Source organism: Polypterus senegalus, chromosome 16 (genome assembly GCF_016835505.1).
Source record: "Polypterus senegalus isolate Bchr_013 chromosome 16, ASM1683550v1, whole genome shotgun sequence".
In the NCBI taxonomy this organism is placed as follows: Eukaryota; Metazoa; Chordata; class Cladistia; order Polypteriformes; family Polypteridae; genus Polypterus; species Polypterus senegalus.
In genome coordinates, this window is record NC_053169.1 from 95,631,269 (window position 1) to 95,652,217 (window position 20,949).

Consider the following 20,949-nt stretch of genomic DNA (forward strand, 5'->3'; position numbering starts at 1 on the left):
CTGAAGTTCCTTTCCAAAGCAAACCCGGAAGCGTCTCTCCACGCCGCTGGCTGCCCCGACTTTCCTGTCACGGCGCATTACAATCAAAAGTGGCGACGCGTCTGTCATTTTGTTAACGATTACGGGGGCAACTCAAAAAAAATTAGACCAGGTTTAGCATTATTACACACGTGTTTTTAAATCCATAAAGCCACGGACGCAATAGAGTCTGTCCGGCGTAAGCGAGGAGCTTCATATAGAAAATTCAAGCCGGACACGCTGAAATTCTAACAAACTAGACGGGAAACTGCAAAAGTCGTTCATCTTGTTTAACCTGGAAGGTCCATGCAAGCCTTTCTAGTTATTTATTTTTTTGTTTTTAGTCTACACACACACAACAATGAAGTGGACAGATTAGTCAGCATATCGGCGGTGCAGAGCCCACGGAAGACCCCCGCGCCTTACGCTCGCGCTTTAGCGGGGATTGCACTGGAAAAGGCGCCTTAGCGGCAGGCGCTTGCCGGGAAGCTCAGGGCGCGTGCGCGGGGGCCGGCGGCGCCAAATTTAGCGGGGAGAGAGGGAGGGGCCGAGCTTTTGTTTGATGGAATCTGTTTACACTTTTTTTTTTTTTTTTGTACGCTTTAATCTCAACCTGCTTCCTGCTCCCTAGGAACACACTTGAAGCTGAACACTTGCTGCAGCGAGCACTCCTTCCGCACCTTGGGGATGATGGCTAGGCGGCCAAGGCACAGGTACAGTAAATACACGCGTCACCAGGACGCCATCCTGGGCAAAGGACTTTACTTCCACGGCTTGAGTAATCTTTGCGGGCACACGCGTGGGTGCAACTATAGAAAGCATTTATGGTGGAATGGTTACAGTCTGAGCTGTCAAAGCAGCACGTGAAGTTAGAGGGTTTTTTTTTTTTAAACTTCTTAGGAGCATGGAGTCACACTTCACACGCGTGGAGACCCCACGGCAGGTGCACCTTCCTGCGCGCAGGTGTGCGTGTCTTCTTTTCATTCCTTCTTTCTCGCCGGTGCAGCAGCGTGCCAACTTGACAGGTGGGAATGTGCGAGCACTTCGACCCCTGCGTTCAGGTGCTGAAGCGTGGGGAAGGTAACAGCCCAGGAGAAAGCAGCGATCTGCCTCGTCTTCGGCTCCCCGCTCCGCTCAGCCCCAGTTTTCTGTTTACGAGGGCGATCGCCCCGTTCTCTCGGCTGTGTGACATGTGTCACTTCAGATGCAACTTTTCAAATAGGGTCAAGTGCGCATCCGTGCCTTTGTTTTGCTGTCGTCCTCGCGCCTGCACTTACTCGTCGTCATTCATTCATTTCTTTCTTTATTTCGCTCGAGCACTTTACATTTCTTACCTTCCACGGGAGACACCTGTTGCTCAGGGGAGATCACCATCTCAACGATCTGGGTTGCTCGAGGGGGAGCTGAGGTGAGCGAGACTCCCCTCTTGACTGTTAAATGCCGTGCACCCCAAATGTCGTGTGGTTGGGTTAGCTATAAAGAAGCGATTGCACTTTTATTCATGTCGATCTGTAACCTCTAAACTTTTATTCTGCTTATTATTTTCGTCGCGATCCTCGTAGATTTAAGCCACCCCAGCTGTGGGTCAGTTTAAGTGAAGGGTACTGACCAAAACGCCAATCGAGCGCAATTTTCTTTGTGCCATTACATGCAAAATTAAATTTTCCTTTTTTGTGCGGCTTTGTATATTGCTTTTATTACAACTGTAAAATAATTTGACGTCTGCTAACGTCGGCGAAAGAGCCACATGCGCTTCACGGATATAATTTCCTGCAGTTTAGCTGCGCTTTACCAACTTATTGTTTTCTTGAGGTTTGTTCATGACTTGGTTCGATGGTTTAATTGGTTATAAAACCCGTAATAGGAAGACCTGATTAAGGAGACGGCATTAAATTAACTTTGCACGGTGGTTTGGTATGCCATATTGGACACCTTTCCGATTTACGGCTGGAGCTCTTTCAATGCAGAGTTTGCACGCTCTCTCCCTGTTTGCACTTAATTTCCATGCGGATGCATTTGATTGGTCCAGAATACGCGTCCCGGCCAGGGCTGATGTATTGAGTCGGCCCTTGTACACCTTCCTTCCCTGGCTGGATGCTGCACTGAAGCGCCTGTTGACAGAATTAGCGTCCCGCTCGCTACCCAGCATTAGGTGGAAAGATATTTATTTTAAATAGTTTGCCAATTAACAGACTGGTTGGGAGAAGCCTAAACGTTTCTCTCTCTTATGTTCTCTGAACACAAACACCAGAAAACTCAAATATAAAGACACTTCAGGTGCATGGGCATAATTATGGCACAAGGGTTAATGAATTGCAAAAAAAAAAAAAAGTTTCACTCTATGCAGCACGAGGACAGAGAAACCTGATAACTTTAGCATTAACTTTTCTTTATACTAGTAGTTTGCCCACTAGTGGAATCCTCCTTTAATGTCAGACAGCATGTGGAAAAAAGATGTCTGTGCATTTATTTGTGTCCGTTCTTTGTTACAATGCAAACCACCGAACTAAAACGGAGAATTCATAAGCAGCAAACTAAATTCTTAACCTGCAAAAAGATAAGCGGGTTATAATGACTAAACAGGAAAATTACCAGTGTTACATTCATACTGATAAAATAATCCTTCAAAGTGTAATATATGGACAGAAAGGACCTATATCTGTGCTTAAAGTGTTCATTTGACACTTTTGATTTTGCTGTGTAGTCCCATTTCTAAAATTAGGTGTGTGATTTAAACATCTGGGCAGACTGGGAGGAATAGCAGACTAAGAAAAAGGTGGTGAACTTGATGCCTAACACTCCACTTCCTTCATACCTTTGTGAATTTTTACTTTTTGTGGTATCCTTAAAGGGACTTTGTAGATTCCTTATCAAGTGTTGAGTGGATTCATTTTTAAAAATTTTTTAAAAGGTTTTTATATATGCTGTTCACTTGCAGTACCACTGAAGTTTCAGGTTTTATAAATGGAAACCAAGTTTTCTCTGTAGAAGCAAAAGCACTGAAACTGAAAGTAAATTTTTTTGTCTAATGCAGCAGCATACAAGAGCAGGTCATGCTGGAAGTATAAAAGTTACAGCACACGGGCCATGGCGGTGGTGTGTGGAGGAGGGGGTGGGGGGGCACAATGCAGACAGCGAAGGAGTTAAATAGACTTGACATGCAGCCTCCTCATATCAGGACATATCTCCGGCTGCTGTTCACTGCCCAGCACATTTAATTGTATTGCAGTCTGCGATTGGTTGAAGCAGTGCCAAATGTGTAATTAACCTTTTTCTGACAATACAAGTGCAGGTCCCAACATGTAGAAGTCATGAAAAAATAATTAACATTGCCAATCCCCTTGGATGTATCTGTGGAAACCAAAAACATTAGAACCAGTTTTTCAAAATATGTATGCCGTGTAACTTTTCTAACACCTGGATCTGCAAGATATACAGGTTCTCTTCTGTAGACTATTTTATGATATATATTTTATGATACCTGACCATGTTTATTGCTTACTAAAGGTGTGTTTTTTTTAACATTCCCTACAGTGTTTACAGCAGTGATGAGGATGATGAAGAAATTGAAATGTATGATCATGACTATGATGGACCTTTGCCAAAATCAGGGAAAAGACATTTAGGAAAAACTAGATGGACCAGAGAAGAAGTAAGATTTCTGAAGTTTTTTGTTTGGTGTAGAAAGTATTGATTATGTAATTGTGGCTGTTTCAATAAGTATTCAATATGAATGAATATGACTATCAAAATGTAACTGATTTTCTGTCTTGTTAGATATATTATTTCTATATAGTATAAACATTCCTTTTAAATATTGAATACTGATTTATTTTCCCCAGGATGAAAAATTAAAAAAACTTGTCGAGCACCATGGAACAGAAGACTGGAAAGTGATTGCTAACTTTCTTGCTGTGAGTACTGTTTATTTTGGCCAATATTTTTGATTCTATCTGCCTCCTAGTGCTTTAATATCTCCTTGGAATACCTTATTTATGGGATTTTTATTTTGCACAACTTTCCTCCAAAGACATGCTTTTGGGATGGTTTCTCACCCACTCTAGATTGGCCCAGTATAGGTGAGTGTGGTTATGGGTGTGGTCTGCCCCAGGGCTGCACTACTGCTTTTCATCAAGTCTCGCCAAGATAGGGTCCAACTACAGGTAGCTCTGTTTTTGCTCTTCATCGGATATTATTTTAGGGTATGGATACCACAATTAAAGTCAATAAAATCTACTAACAACTCGAGATGGTTATTTTTCAGTGATATTATTATTATTACTTATCAACTGGCAGACACCTTTATCCAAGGCAACCTACCATCTGAGACACAATTTGGTTGCATTTCTTTTGTTTTTCCAGCTGAAGCACAGGCAGGTAAAGTGACCTGTTCATGGTCACACAGTCATACTAGCAGGATTTGAATGTGCAACCTCAGAGTTTTAAGTCCAAAGCCTCAAACACTACAACACACTGCCTAAATATGTCCATACAAAAACAAACACTCTACATGTATGTGTATGAAAACTACATATATATGTATAAAGTATACACAAACAGGTGTATATGCATAGATGTACTCACATATATATTTACAGTATATATAGAGACTATTTCAACTTGAGAAATACGTTTTTTACTAAATGTTGAGTGCCAGAGTCAAGACCCTTTAATGATGAGCAATAACATTTTTAGACATTGTTTCTATTTTGGTTAACATGAATTCCCTATTTATCAACATTTCTTTCTAAAAACTGTCATCAGAGCTTAACGAAACTACTATCCACCTGCGTTTTGGCTGCAATAGTAGAAATATAGACAGATTTCATTTCTCTAAATATTTTGCAGATTGTTTTATAGATGAAGAATTGGAAACTTCAATTCTTTCTTTTCTTAAGTGAAGGATGGTCACCTGGCATTATTTTCCAGTAGGAAGAGCAGTAACCATAATAACACAGTTTAAGTGTTCAGTTGTCTCACTTTTGAGCAACATCTCCACTTTAACACTTAAGAAAAATTCCTTAAGTTACAAGAAATGCTATGCAGTGAGAGTTGCATCAAGGCATGCAAATGAAGGTTTCTCTTCTTTACTTGAGCAGTATACAGTTTTTTTTTTTAATATAATATTCTTTCATGTTATATTTTGCATTGAACACATTTTTGCAATTTTTGGAAAATACTGAAGCAATTGTTTATTCTATTTGAATTTATAGAACCGGACAGATGTGCAGTGCCAACACCGGTGGCAGAAGGTTTTAAACCCAGAACTTATTAAAGGGCCATGGACAAAAGAAGAAGATCAAAGGGTAATATTCTCAATTATTGTTAAACATATATATATATATATATATATATATATATATATATATATATATATATATATAAAAACACTGGTATCATTTTGTTTAGGCAAATTGTTCATCCTGTTATTTTTAAAAAACAGATTTACCCAAAGTCGTATGAAGATGTTTTTGTGCTTTTATGTATTATTATATTGGTGTTATTTTATTTGCAGGTTATTGAGCTGGTTCAGAAATATGGCCCCAAACGGTGGTCTGTTATTGCAAAGCACTTAAAAGGAAGAATTGGTAAGCAGTGTCGGGAGAGGTGGCATAATCATCTAAATCCAGAAGTTAAAAAAACTTCCTGGACAGAAGAAGAAGACAAAATAATTTATCAAGCACACAAGAGACTGGGCAACAGATGGGCAGAAATTGCGAAACTACTCCCTGGAAGGTACGATGTTCCCTGATATGAATGGCAGTCTTTTACATTTTTTTAGTGCATATACTCCCTAAGGTATTACTTCATTAACTCACATTAAACTGAAGTGTGAACACTTTAGTAGCTCATTTGCACACATTTGTTTTATTTTCATTATCTTGAGCACCCTTACTGTGATAGATTCTTTGAGCCACATGACTGTCCAAAGCTTATATTCTGTTTAATTTGTTTGTAAGACTTTTGCCATTCTTTAAATGCCCTAGATAAACCCTGCTTCATGTAAGACTTAGTAATATTAAGGGTCAATTAGTGCGGTTCTGCTTGTTTTCCATAGCAGTAAAACAAGCTTGTCTGTGTTTGTATGGTTTTTTTTTTTCTTAACTAAAGTTGTTTTATATGTGTAGGACAGATAATGCTATCAAGAACCACTGGAATTCTACAATGCGTCGCAAGGTTGAACAAGAAGGTTATCTTCAGCACTCCCCCAAAGCAGGCCAGCCAGCCCTAGCCACAAATTATTCAAAGGCTAACCACATAATGGGCTTCGCCCATTCTCCATCACCAACTCAGATACAAACAACACAACCCACACTGAGTGGAGACTATCAGTACTACCACATCCCAGAAACGCAAAATGTAAGTTAGACTGGCACTTCATACGGTAGACACTCTATAACTTGTATATTACCAGATGTTTTGTGTTTACTTGTGTCCAGCCTGTTTCCTGAATATTAAACACCCATCTTGTATTTTGGTAAACCAAGTTGGCATGAAATTCATTCAACTATTATGTTCTTAATGATATTCTTCCTTCATACTTAACTTTAAAAGTGTTTTTTTTTTTTTTTAATGTAATGGCAAGTGGCCTGAGTAGATATGCAGCCTGTATCTGGAAGCTTAGTTGTAAATCAGAAAACACTGTTGCTGTCAAGGTTTAAACAGAACCCCCACGGTGATCTAAGTAATCTGCAAATAACCGATTACCCCTTGAAAGAAAAGTGAACAGCATAGTCCAACAATAGTATGATTATAATGGAACACAGCTTTATATCTGGTCATTACGATTCTTCAAGTGAATTAGTACTGCAGTTCATTCAAATTATCATTGCATCTGCTAAAATAGAAGCTGTTTTTGAACAGGATATCAAAAGTGGTGACCATTTCCTATTAGCGCAGATGATAGAGCCATGATGCAAAAGACAATTTTATTTCTGGATTCATACGAGGAAAATTGTTTCCCATTGTTGCAGTATCAAAATCTTTGTCATTATATCTGTAGTAGAATGAAAATAATATACAAGTGTAAAAATGTGAAGAAATAGTTTTTGATAAGATTTTACGCACAATGGCTTCATAAATATATAAAAAAAAAAACATATAGAGCTTCTAACCTTTTTGTTTTTTTTGCCTATAAGGCACTGTTTATTAATTCATTAGTTACTTCTTTATTAATAGCAACCGTCTTCTTTTCATTATCTGTAGTGATCTATTTTTTATAACATAGTATAACATTCTCAAACCCGTTTAATCCAGTTCAGTGTAGCAGGGGCCCAGAGCCTGTTTCAGATTGAACCGAGTTAAGCAGGTTTGAGAATGTTGTGTGTTTATTATTTTTTTGTTGTTTAAAAGACTATTGAGATTTCTGTATTTTTTCTCATAGATAAGTGGGACTGATTATTATGAGAGAAGCTGATATTTTATTCTCTAATTTAAAAAAACAGTCAGTTCAGTGTATCATGTTGATGGCATCTGTATTTTTTTTTTTTAATTTTGAACATTTAATATAATAAGACCTCTTAAATAAGTGTTCTATGTCAGAGTTTATGCTGATGGTACCCTTTATTCCTTTGTCAGATTGCTGCTCAGCTTCCTTTTCCTGTAGCTCTACATGTGAATATACTGAACATTTCCCAGTCCGCCAATGGAACTTCATCTATTCAGGTACATTTTTAAATTCATAACTTCACATTATGTAATCATTTGTGTGTTAGGTTTCTTAGTAGAATACAGTTACACACTGGCATACTTTTAACTGTAAAATGTAAAATACTCGCGGCTCTGGCATTTTGCAACAGTGAATTGGATTGGGCCAGTTTGAGAGTGGTATGTGTGGTATACTGTACTGGAGAGGTCAGTTTGGTAATGAGTATGCGTGCTAAACTGTAGACACTTTGGATGGGTACTTTGAATTAAAGGAAATCAGAACAGTTAATGAATGAGTAAGCAATGAAGTGTGAGATACCTAATTCACAGACATTGTTTTTCTTTTTTGCATTGTTTACATGGCTCAGTGTCTGCTTGCCTTAGTGATGAGCCAGAGGAAAGAATGGAAGAACGTGTGTCCATTTTTAAAGCACAGATGTCTGATGTCAACCATCTGCTTTATTTGTCCTTTTCCATTGCCTCTTAATTTCAGAGACACTATAATGAGGAAGATCCTGACAAAGAGAAAAGAATAAAGGAATTAGAGTTGCTACTTATGTCAACTGAGAATGAACTGAGAGGGCAGCAAGCATTACCAGTAAGATTAATCAGTGTGTGGCTGGGATAAAAGAATAGCAGCTTCACCCCAGTGCTTTTCATTGTGGCTTCATCTATGCAATGGGGATGCTCACTTTGAGAACTCTGTAGTAAAAAAGAATACACAGATCTATTAGCAGTATACTATATTTGACTAGATTTTGACTATAAAAGGTAATTTATGAAACTACAGGAGCTCATTTCCTGAGCATCCCCATAGTGTAGTATCTGCATGTTTACTGCTTTTTTGCTTCATTTAAACTTTAATGGTGTAGTTTTGTCACATATAGTGCTTGCTTTTAAACGTGAGGTACTGTCTGCTCCATAATTTCTCTAAATTTCTACCTTATTTCTAAGTGATTTATTACTTCACCAGTTTTATATTTGAATAAATATATAAATAAATATAAGAAACAAGCACTTTCATGCAGTCAGAGCTTTCTTTCCAGTACTGCCTCACATGGATTTCTATATTTTTGCATCATCATCATTACTATTGTTTTCCTCAGTCTGCATGTCATAACGTTTGTACTTTTTTTTTTTTTTTTTAAAATAATATATAAACCGTTGCCTGAATATTTCTTTTTTTATTTCTCTGACCAGGTATTATGTTTTTATACATGACTACTAAAACTCTTTGCTGCACTGGTGTGAGCTGCAGCTATATATACAGTATATAGTCAGGTTTAGTGACAGATGATGAGAATCATTTAAGAAATGAAACTCTAAAACTTAATTAAAATAATTAAAAAGTTTTATTGTAGCTCTTACCATTATATTAACTAAAATGTAAAATTTAGATTGTTTTAAATTTGACTTGAATACTGTTGTTATGGGTAAAAGAGCAGTGGTAAGACTAAAGCCGTGCCCTCTTAGATCCAACATCATAGTTTCAAATCCTGCACCCAGTTGCTCTCCAATTAGAGTTTGCACATTGGCATACATATAAAACAGTTTGTCTCTTTTTCTCTTCAGCAACTCAACTTTCCTTCCACATCCCAATGACACAAGTGTCAGATTAATTGGTTATTCCAGTTTGACACAATGTAGGTTGTTGTGTGAGTAGGCCTTATGATGGACTTGTGCTCCGGTCTACAGCTGGTTGCTGGCTTGTACTTCCAGTATAGGTTCTAGAAATGTTATGTTTGACTTGTTACTGTTTTCATTAAAGTTATGAACTGGCTGACTATGTGTGCATCTCTTTCTAAGGCAAAATTTTATTTTTCTGTGCTTGCACTCATGTATTTATACTTTCCCCAACTAGCTGGGTCATATTAAGGTTTAAAAGGTTATGACTCAGACTTATATAATCTGAGCTGTATTCATACCCAGGGCCCAGTTATCCATCAGTTCCTATATTTCGTTGGTATAAAATACAAGGAAACATCTGGGTGACTATTTCACATGCAAACTGTTTGACTGTTGCAATCACTTTTATCTTGCTTCCAGCAGTATCTGTTTAATGCCTTGTGCAACTCTACTCTTAAGTTCCTTTTCTTTGCCGCTTTGTTTCTTGTGCAGAATCAGGTGCCAAACTACCCAGGATGGAGTGGACCCCACATAGCTGGTAGCACAGTGCCACATCGGGAGACTGTTGCCATTTCCTGCTTGCCAGAGCAGCCACAGCCCTGTGCGCCTCCGACTCCAATAGACCACAGCTGTGCCTCGGAAGAGAGCATCTCCCCGGCACAGAGCATGGCGGGAAGTCAGAATAATGTTTTGTCCCCTCTCCCAGAATACACAGAAACACTTCAGCTAATCGATTCAGTAAGTGTTGTGCTTTGTGGTTTAATGATAGGCTTATTTTTGGCATGCCATAGCATCAGCAATGCACCACTGCTTGTGGCTACGGGCTTGACTGCTTGGTCTCTGTATTCTTTGCTTTTAGGTTTGAGTTAGAAAGAGCAGACAAAATTGGTTAACACAACATTTATTTCTGATAGAATAATCTGAAGTGTGTGTATATTTAAAGATGTCTATTTAGATATTCATAGTAGAAGCTATAACCAGCATGGCATACACTTTAAAGCATCCTTTGGCCTCACACACTTGCTTCTGAAAACACCTGCGTTATTGTGGGTAACTCTACTGGGATAACTTACATGCACTGAAGTAATGTGGTGTAATTGAGGTTTTGTCTTTGTCTTAAATATACAATACCCATTCTGTATATGTGTGAGTGTGTGTACACGTTTTTAGACTGACAGACAGACACCTTAGTGGCCCAAAGGAAATTTTAGCTTTAGGTTTAATGGGATTATACATTTTTTCCCATAGTTTATGATCAACATATATTTTTTTCATTATTTTTTTATTCTAAAGCCCCAGTTACATCCTTGTGGTGCATATAATATGTTCCTCATAACAACTGGGTCAATTTTAAAGTTATTTCAGATTATGTCCATGCCTAGTCTTAACTGTTAGCTAACTTCCATTCAGAACAGGCCAAACTATGTAACTCAGTGCAGTGATGCTCAACTCTGTCTATAAAGATTCGTGCCTCCCCAATCTTTACAGGATCCATCCACGTGGGGCAACCTCAACAGTTTTGAACTACTTGAAGGTGCAGATGCTTCGTCTTGCAAATCACCGGAAGCCAAATGTACAGAAACTGGGGGGTGTGAGGGTAGCAGGAATACTAAAGCACTCTCACGAGAAAAGACTCTGTGTCAGGGTTCTCCTGCTTCACGAGAGTCTCTGTCAGCCTCAAAGTTCAGTGACTCCCCCTCAGTCACCCTTCGAAAACGGAAAGGAAATGCCAGTCTGTCAGCCACTTGTGACGTGCTGGTAGACCTCACCTGCTCAACTCCCAAGCGTTCCCCTGTCAAAAGCCTGCCCTTCTCACCTTCTCAGGTAGTTGAATGGCACACACTTGCTCTTTGCAACAGCCAAGTATGGGTTAACGGTCACAAAACTAATCAAGAGGAGTAAATGACTAATCATTTTTCACCACTGGGTTTCCCTCTGTGTTTTAACCTACTCATTGCTGTCACTTTCTGACCATTCCTTTTGCATTACAAAAAGCAAAATGCTAACAACTTTTTAAATCTTGAGTGCACTAAAACCTCACGTTTTCTGCCCTAATTTCCTGGAAGAAGTTCACAATTGTCTTTGGCTAATATCTTTTCACAATTCATTGCAAGCTGTATTTCAAGCATACAATGCTTCTCCAAAACCAAGGTCTATTTTCCTTGATTTATAAAAAAGTTATGTTAAATAAAAATCATGTTTGATTTACACACAGAATTGGTGGAATAAAATTATAACTTTTTTTTTGTTTTACTTGAAGCACAGCTTGTGACCTTTGATGATTTAAAAATTGCTTGCACAGTGATCCACTCAGGCAAAAATATGCATTTCTTTGTGATCTTTTTAAAAAAATCTAAAAAAGAACAAAAATAAAGATTTTGCCATGCAAATATTAAACTTCTTATCTGTCTTGGCAGTTTTTTAACACTTCTTCAAATCAAGAAAACCTTGAGATGGACACCCCAACGTTAACCTCCACTCCCATCTGTGTTCAGAAAACTTTAACAAGTACTACACTGCACAGGGATCACACGCCTAAACCTCAGAAAGAGAATGATGTGTAAGTTGTTTCCATATTATGTGCTTTTCTTCTTTGACTGTGTTTGCTTTTAAAATTGTGTTTGCTTAACAAACATATCTAGGAGCTGTTTGAAGACTGTTTCTGACATGTTCTCATGACTACGCCTCAGTAATTATAATTTGAACATCATATTGATGACCCAAAAAAATGAAGTACAAACTAGTACACAATGTGTTAAAGAGATTTGTGTGTGTGGAGAAGCAATTACTTGTGTATTTCACTCGAGATTTTAAAATGTTTGTCAGGTCTTGACAAATAGAGTGATGCAAACTTTTTTTTCTTGCTGATCCACACAGATGTTGTCTGATGTGAATTATGCATATTTTGTTCTAACAGCTTTAGAACTCCAAATATCAGGCGATCAATCATGGAGACATCACCAAGGACCCCGACCCCTTTCAAGACTGCACTTGCTTTACAAGAAATTAAATATGGCCCGTTAAAAATGCTGGTAAGATGTGTAAACTGTTCAAAAATGAGTAGAACCTTTAAAAATAAACATTTAACTATTTACATGCATGTGTCTGCTGAAAATACAGTTTACATATTTAACTGTGTTGAAGAATGTAATAGATGGCCCACTTATACAGTGATTAGTGCTGCTGCCTCACAATGCCAGTGTTCTGTATTTAAAACCTATATCTCATTCTCGTCTCTTTGAAGTCTGTATGTTCTCACTGTGTTTGTGTGTGCACCCACATCTCCAAATGTATATGTATGTTAGGTTAATTGGCAACTCGGAACTGCACTGTGAGCAAGGGTGTGTGTGCCACACGATGAAATGACACTCTGTTTCCTTCTGTGCACAAAGTGCTGATGGAATAGGCTAAGCTTGGAGTTTGAGTGAATGGGTCTAAGAATATATATATATATATATATATATATATATATGTAAGAAACTATTTTTAAAAATGAGAAAAAAGGAATGTTTAAATTTGTACTTATCAATATTTGCCTACTTTCTTGGTTACGTAGTGAAATATAGAAGTAACAATTAAATATCCAAAAAAAAAACATTCAAACATTCACACAGGTTCCTTTTAAATCAATTTTAACTTAATCCTAAATGAAATCACAATTTAATGTTCAAAATACTTCTTTTTTAATACATTACCAGCCTCAAACTCCACATCTTGAACAAGACCTGGAAGAAGTAATCAAGCAAGAAACTGATGAATCAGGAATTTCTGCATGTTTACATGAAGAGGAACATCAAATTTTAAAGAAAATCAAACAAGAGGTACAGTGTAACAGAACTGTTGTATTAAGTGGTGTAGAGACAGGACCATCCTGGTCTGACATAGTATATCCATTGCTTGCCAGGTAACATGAATGTTCACATACTCCAGCAGGCTAAGTCACACATCTCTCCACTGTGCAGATGGGCACTAGACTGTAGAAAGAACTGACGTTCTTTGGCCATGGTCCTAACCAATCATAACACAACATTCTCAGTCCTGCTTAATCCAGTTCAAGCTCACAGGTAATCATAGCCCATGCTAGCAGTAACCAGTCCTGGACATGGCACCAGTTCAACAAAAGAACCCACTCACACACATTCACGTTGACTTAGGGCTGATGGGAAGTCTCCATTTAATCTATCCTACCCATCTTTGAAGTTGTGGGAGGAAAACCAAAGTATTTGAAGGACAATTAATTCCGACAAAGAACAACTTGTAAACTCCACACCACCAAAGTTACAGAGAGATAACAAAGCCATGATGATGGCCCCATAAGGTCAGAAGGGCTGATCACTGTACTAACCTACCACCTGTCTTGCTAACCCAAGTATTTTACTATTGCCTGTGGAATGCATGTAAATTATAAGGTTAAAAAAATTATACATTTATAATTTTGTTGTTTGGCTATGTTTTAGGTGGAATCTCCTAGTGAAAGGATAAGAAATATTTTTCATTGGGAAGGAACAAGTCTCAACACTCAGCTTTTTTCACAAAGCAGTTCTTTGGATGATGCACCAGTATGTGTATGTCATGTTTTTCTTATGCAGGATTGTACACAGTGTTGCTCTCAAACATTAGAATATTTTCTTAAGACACGATTCATATATTTAGTTATTTGCTTTTATTTATTTATTTTTTATTAATGAAGTTTAAAGCAAATACAATATAAACAGAATTATTCATTTTGATAAAGAATCTTACAGTACTTTCTAGGGTTAGACCCCATAACAACTACTGTAAATATTGCAACATTAGTGTGGGTATGTTTTGCTCTTAACAATACTATGGTCATTGAGGTAGTTGACCTAAAGATGCAATTAGCAATATTCTGGGGTTTCAATCATTTAAATTAATGCATCATAATATAAAGCAGTTACACAGACACTTGCTCTGCAGTCAGTTATGCAGACACTCTTTTCCTCTATTCATGTTTTGTTGATCAAGTGAGGGCATCTATGAACGTTTCTTACTTATATTATGTATTTTGATTTTCTTCAGAATATTCTCACAAGTTCAGTGTTAATGATGCCGGTAGTCAACAAAAGCGAAGACAATCTCATTAAAGCTCTTAATGTGCCTCGAAGACCTATGGGAAGTCCTTTACAGGTTGGTCCAAAATTTGGGTTATCTACATAAATCATAGAAGGCAGCTCATATTGTCATCAATACAGAAATATAAATCTGAAAAACGGACAAAACAATCTGCAATTTGCATTATCTTCTGTTATCAGGTGTAATTATAGAGGCCTTAAACTAGCTGGGCAGCATGAGCAATATACATTTCTACATGGCCTTGATATGACCTTATGGTCTTCCCCATTTAGAATGGCTAGGAGTACCAGATGTAGTTGTGCCTCATATCTTCAGATTTTGTTTAATTAAAAATATTATTAGTGATCTGGTGCTTAGTTGTTTTAAACAGTAGCACAAATTAGGGCACACCAGAAGCTTTGTTACCACTAGACCAAAAAATGTGCATTAATTTGCATTGCTGGCTCACATATACAGAATCCTGGGTTCAAATTCTGTAACCAGTCCGTCTTCTCTCTCTTTATCTTTATGGGGTTCCCTCTCACTTTACCAAACATGCTTAAGTTTATTGGCATAGAGTGGCTTTGTGATGGAATGGTGTCTTTATGGTTTCAGTCTTTTGACCGATGCCGCTGGGATAGGCTCCTGTCAACCATGATCATGATCCCGAATGACTAAGCAGATTTGAGAATGTTATGTAACTTAAACCTCAAAGTGCAAGAACTTTACATCTAAGCAGAAAGCAGCTGTTATGTTATGTTACATTAGATCAAAATGTCCTTTGTGAATTACACTAGACAGGACTGTGTTGAAATTGTATATTGTGGTATAATCTCAGTGTAATGTTTGTAAAGTGCTTCCTTAATACTGCTTGCTATAAAATGTTAGATAAAATACATTTGACATTTTGAAGAAGAGCACTATTTTTAATTCATTTATGAGCCATAGTTTCCCACAATTAAATGGGAGTTAGTGTGAGATCAAGTTGATGAATATTGTGGATAGCACTCCTGTTTCAGTGGCTTTGCCTTCTATGTACAATTTACATGAATGTGTTCTCTTCATGTTTCAATTTGGGAAATATGAATTCACTTTTTTTTTTTAATTCTGTTCATTAAGTATAAGCTCAGAACACTTTAATGTGTTTTCAGTGATACTACAGTGACAGAAAAAATTAAACTACATTATTTTCATACATGTACCACAAAGTAGTTTGAACAGGCAGTAAAAGGGCAATTTCAGCTTAATTAGCATAAACAAATCCAATTATTGGAAAACTCTAATTGGACCTTTGTTGTGTGCCTGTGCACTGTGGTAGCATCCCATCCATGGTTTGCCTGTCTTGCACTCATTCCTTTTAGGTGTAGTGAGACAATGCTAATGAAACGTGGATAATGGGATATTCCTGTGCTACGATTTTTTTATTTATTTATTTAAATCCTCCTTTCTAACTGCTCCCCAGCACCCCAAATAGTCACATGTAGCCATCTTGTCCATAAAATTTGAATTATCACAATTATAGACATGGAAGTGCTCAGTCCAAAAATTATAAATTGGGAGCATTTAGGTAAATGTATTGAATGTTATGGTATATTTTAAAAATGGAAGCAGCTAAATCAATATAATGAAAAGTCTCAGTTTGATTAGTTGTTGTCTGTCCTCTTAAAGTGATGGTAAGTTTGACCTTAAGTTGCTCCTCTTAATTTTTTGGTGACACTCTGTTTTGAGAATAATATACTTAATGGCAAACTATTTGCTTCAGGGTCTACCTTAGCAGTATTCATTGCAAGGCCAAGTCTGGGTGGGCAGCACTTTGTTGCAGGGCTAATAATTCTGAAACCTGCTTAATCAAATTTAGAGACAGGGCTGGGTGCCAAAGCCTGCCCTGGCAACACCAGGGTCAAAGATAGAACTGACTGTTTACAGGGATGTAGGGGTCCCAACATTCCAGCTGTTGTGGGCACAAGGTAGGAAAATGCGCAGAACCGATTGCAAGGTCTGTGGTTATATATATATATATATATATATATATATATAATAAAATGCAAAGCAAATTGACACACATCAACAGAAACACTGCCTTCCATTTAGTTCAAATCTTAAGTTTGGCAGGACAGTCCATCTAGGCCAGTAGGTATCCAATAAGAAAGGACATTTCAATATATCAATATTAAGGGGTAACCCCTCCACAATAGATACAATAAATTTCTCACAGCTATCTTGACAGATTAGATTAAATTTGGTACAGACATTACAGTGCTTTTTATTGGGCTGCCACCAACAAACGCCATACTGAATGTTACTGTAGCACAGCACACCATCCATCAAAATATCCCTTCGACTAATATGTTGTCTTGCAAAGATAAAAGGCAAGAAGGAGCAAGACATAGACTAAGCGGAACACCGATAGCGAAATGGTTCCACTTTAAGCACGGAGACGTTATAAATAGTTCATAATATTTCCCTGTTTTATTTCTGTACAACTTTTAAAATGTTCAATTCATTGTAAGTTCCTCAAATATTCAACTCATAAAAGTCAATGTTGTATGTAATAAGTTGAAGTAAACTATGATTCAGCTTATATTGCCTTTTGATCTAAACAAAGTGTTACATTTATTTCTGATAGAATGTACTTTTAAAAATATGGTGCTCTACAGGGTGAAGTTATATTTATACCCAAAATTTGCATTATTCCTACTAATTATCTGTTTGAATTCAAAAGAATACTTTTCTCTAAAATGGTGTTTTCCAATGACCATCAACAAAATCCAAGGAAAGTCACTAGGAAAAGCAAGAATTAATCTGTGGCACAAATGGGCAAATGTTTGTTGTATATTCAAGAGTGAACTAATATTAACCCCTAGTTAAAAAAAAAAACTGTCAATGTCAAACCTACACTTCATTGTTGTGGCAGCCAGAGAGCATCCTGGCATTATCTGGCACAAGGTAATAATAATTAACAATGAACAGAGCAGTTTCAAAGTAATCAGCATAAACAAATTCAACTGAAAGAATATTCTATTCTGTCCTATTTTGTATGCCAGTCCTTTGCAGAACCTATGATGTAAAATTGTGAAACTTGCTTAATTCATTTCATGACTTAGAGGGCATGTTGTTAGGCATGGTGGCAGCACTGCTACCTCACATTAAGAACTCTGGGGTTCACTCTCCGGGTGCCTCCTGCATGGAGTCTGCATGTTCTCCCCTGATCCATGACGATTTCCTTTGTGTGCTCTGGTTTCCTCTCACAGTCCTAACACACACAGAACGGGTGAATTGGAATTGCTAAACTGGCCTTAGTGTGTTTGTGTCTTTTCACCCTGTGATGGATTGGTGCTCTAAGGAGTGTTTCTGCCTAGCACTTAATACTTGCTGGGATAAGCTCCAGCTTCCCCACAACCCTGTTTGGGATAAGCAGTTTTGAAGATGGATGTGGGGGTCAGAACCTGTCCCAGGCAGGACCATCCCTGAAATGAGATGCAATCCACTATGAAATCCATAATTACACTATTAAACCAGTCAACCAAATGCAGGAGGAAAACTACAGAATATGCATATTCTACAGAGGCAGCAGCCTGGCACAGGATGCATTGGTTCTAACCAGCAACCAGGTGTCTCCCAGGACTTGGAGACTTGTCCTACTCTAACAGACTTAGACAATTAAACTTGTTTATGCGGAGACTGAGTGAGGATGCACTCCAGGTCTTCAAAGTTCTCAAAGATATTGATAAAGCAGATCCAAGAGAATTCCTTCAACTAAATTGCAAATCACATACTTGAGGAAACCAGTTTCAACTAAGGGGAAGTATGCTTAGGACTGAAGCCAGGAAGCACTGCTTCACTCAAAGAGTTATAAGAATCTGGAACAAACTACAGAGACATGTAGTTGGAGCAGAAAACTTCACATACTTTAAGGAGCATCTTGATGAGATATTGGGACAGCTAAACGGACCAATTTGATGGACTGGTCTCCTTTTCCTTTTCAAATTTCTTATGTTTTTATTTAACCACTGTACACCCATACATAATGTCCTTCCATCTGTTATCTAACTCTGCTTATACAGGGAGTGGTTGCGGTAGACTCTCTCAGCAAGCATCAGGTACAAGGCTGGAACAATCCTTGGACAGGGTGGTAGCCCATTGCTGGGTGAACATAAATATATACACACACACATATCAAGGCCAGTTTAGCATCACTAATCCATATTACCTGCATGCTTTTTGACTGTGGAAGGACACCAGAGTGCAGCCATATGGACACGAAGAAGAAAGTGGCAGGCATAATGTAATTTTTTTAATAGCAGGGACTTTCCAGTCAACCGTAAAAAAAATGTAACGTTACTTTGTCATCTTGCAGCACGTACACTTCCATGCAACTTTAAAACAACACTAAAAAATTAATAAATAACAGATGCAAAGTGGTTTAAAAACAATTGGTTAGATTTGCTAAGATTATCTAAATTAAAAATAATATGAAGAAACATTTTATCAGTCTAATTTATGTGTAATTTTTTTTGTTTTTCTTTTCAGCAGTTCGGTGCGTGGGAAGCAGTGGCATGTGGGAAGACTGAAGATCAAATCCATGTAACTGAGCAGGCGCACAAGTACATTAACACATTCTCAGCCAGGACGTTAGTCATGTAGAGATTTTATACTAAGCATTACCTTAAAAGAAAAAAGGAAAAAAATGCAAGAGAACCAAAACACTTCACGTTGATTTCAATCAACATTCCCTCTGCATGAAGACGGGGAGCCTATTTGTTGTGGTACAACAGTTGGGAGCAGGCATATTTTGGTTTGCCATTATGCATACACTTGTTGGATTTCAACCAACCAAAGAGAACTTTAAAAAAAAAAAAAAAAGACAAGCGCACCTGAATTATAGGAAGGTTTGAAAAATATTTTTTATAATAATATAAAAGAACAACCTGCGTAATTTATTTTTTTTAACATTGTTTTTTTAAATTGGCAAAACAAGCAGTGTTTGAGGCCAGTATTCATTTTTTTAATTGTTCTTCTGTTGCTGCAAGAGTTGTGGGAGGAACAGATGTACAGAATAACAGTATACACTTACTGCACTGATGGGAAGTATTCTGTTGAAGCATTATTAAGAAAAATAAGCAATGATAATCAAAATTCAAAATATTTAGGAGACAATCCTGTTAAGAGTATTTTTTGGGTTTGTGTGTTTTTTTGTTTTTTTTTGGTGTCATAACAAATTTTAATGAAAAAAAAATTGAGCTTGTCTGAAAATACTGTAAAAGTTTTATTTGAACAAATGTATTATATTATCTAATTTAATTTTAATTTTTTTTTGTTGTAAATGCCAAATGGAAGTGGGAGGGGGTCCTTTGCTGCTACGAGGTTTAGCATGTGGACTGTTTTCGTCAAAGGCGAGTAAAGCTTTACTAAATTGGCGAATGCTGCACCGGCATTTTGAAGGTGATTCTTTGTAAACACTTCTTGGGAGATAACAGGGTCTTGCACCTTGACAATTAGGGAAACACTTTTTGGTCATATTCTGTGTCTATGCATTTAACTTTTTGTCCTTTTTTTATTTTTACAAGAAAACTGCCGTAGCAAAAATCTGACAAAGAACACTTGGCATACAAAAATGTAACAAACCTTGCTGCCTTTTTTAATTTTTTTTTTTTTAAAACTTGCTTATGGTGCAACTTACCTGCACTTATGTTTCATACTTTTTTATACTTAAACTGCCTTGTAAATAATGTGTGCTTGAGTTTGTTTTTATAAAATATCTGTCATTTTATATGGTGTTTTTCTTTTTTAAATAAAAACTATTTAATTCATGTATGGTAATCTTGTCATTGTGCCTTTCAAGTTGCCGTGATGAAGAATTTAATGACAGTTGAGAAGCAACAAAAATCTAAATAAATAGGCAGGAAACAACCTGTTGTGACCTGGCGATTTCTTTAATTTATATATTTAAAATGCTAAGTATATACGTCTGTCATGTGCTTACTCATGAGCTACTGGGGCTAGAACTTTTATCTTGGTCTTGATTTAAAGCTTATAACCTGGAATATACTGAAAATGCAAAGAAATCTGAGGTGGCGGCAGCAGCACCGGAATCTGACTTCTGCTTGTGGGTTTATTATGGCAAATTGATTGGAAAACTGTGTAACACAGAAGAAAGAAAATGAACACCAGTGTCATCTGCCAAGCGTACAGCAGGTAACAGAAGTCTATGACATGACTAAGAACGCCAGAACACGAAGAAGCTCATCGCCATCTACTGAATGTTATGTACGGGATACAAATACACAAACGACAAACATGGACAAATGCATGCAGTCGTCACATACGTGTTCAGAATCCAGCAGGAAGTGTGAGTGGTTGTGTGTGTAAACAACTGTGGGAGAGTCTACTGTTGTTCACAGTATCTTGAGCCTTTTGTTGTGCCACACCACCCACTCCTTAATGTAAAAGGCTATTTACTTAACTGTCTCAAAACAACAGGCTTAGCTTTAACTTGGTTCTTGCACATAGAAATGCACAGTGACAATCAAGAACATTGTCAAATGGTCAGAACTTAAAACCTTTGCTTTTACATCCTCACATCAT

At 37.3% G+C, this 20,949-nt stretch overlaps 1 protein-coding gene across 7 annotated transcripts; it reads left to right on the forward strand.

The window, feature by feature from the left end:
* The first annotated feature begins 625 nt into the window (after positions 1-625).
* On the forward strand, positions 626-19,227 carry myb (v-myb avian myeloblastosis viral oncogene homolog). Of its 7 annotated transcripts, none has more exons than XM_039738540.1 (16): positions 626-731; positions 3,553-3,670; positions 3,861-3,932; positions 5,232-5,324; positions 5,534-5,754; positions 6,147-6,378; positions 7,597-7,683; positions 8,159-8,263; positions 9,784-10,029; positions 10,780-11,115; positions 11,709-11,851; positions 12,209-12,323; positions 12,990-13,112; positions 13,749-13,856; positions 14,332-14,439; positions 18,895-19,227. In XM_039738540.1, exons 1-16 carry the CDS (start codon positions 706-708, stop codon positions 19,006-19,008), a joined length of 2,247 nt encoding a protein of 748 aa, XP_039594474.1. In that variant the 5' UTR covers positions 626-705; the 3' UTR covers positions 19,009-19,227. The 7 variants fall into 7 exon arrangements, with proteins under 7 accessions (XP_039594474.1, XP_039594475.1, XP_039594476.1 ...); XM_039738541.1 differs by having other exon boundaries at positions 18,898-19,227; XM_039738542.1 differs by having other exon boundaries at positions 13,749-13,850.
* The last annotated feature ends 1,722 nt before the right edge of the window (positions 19,228-20,949 follow it).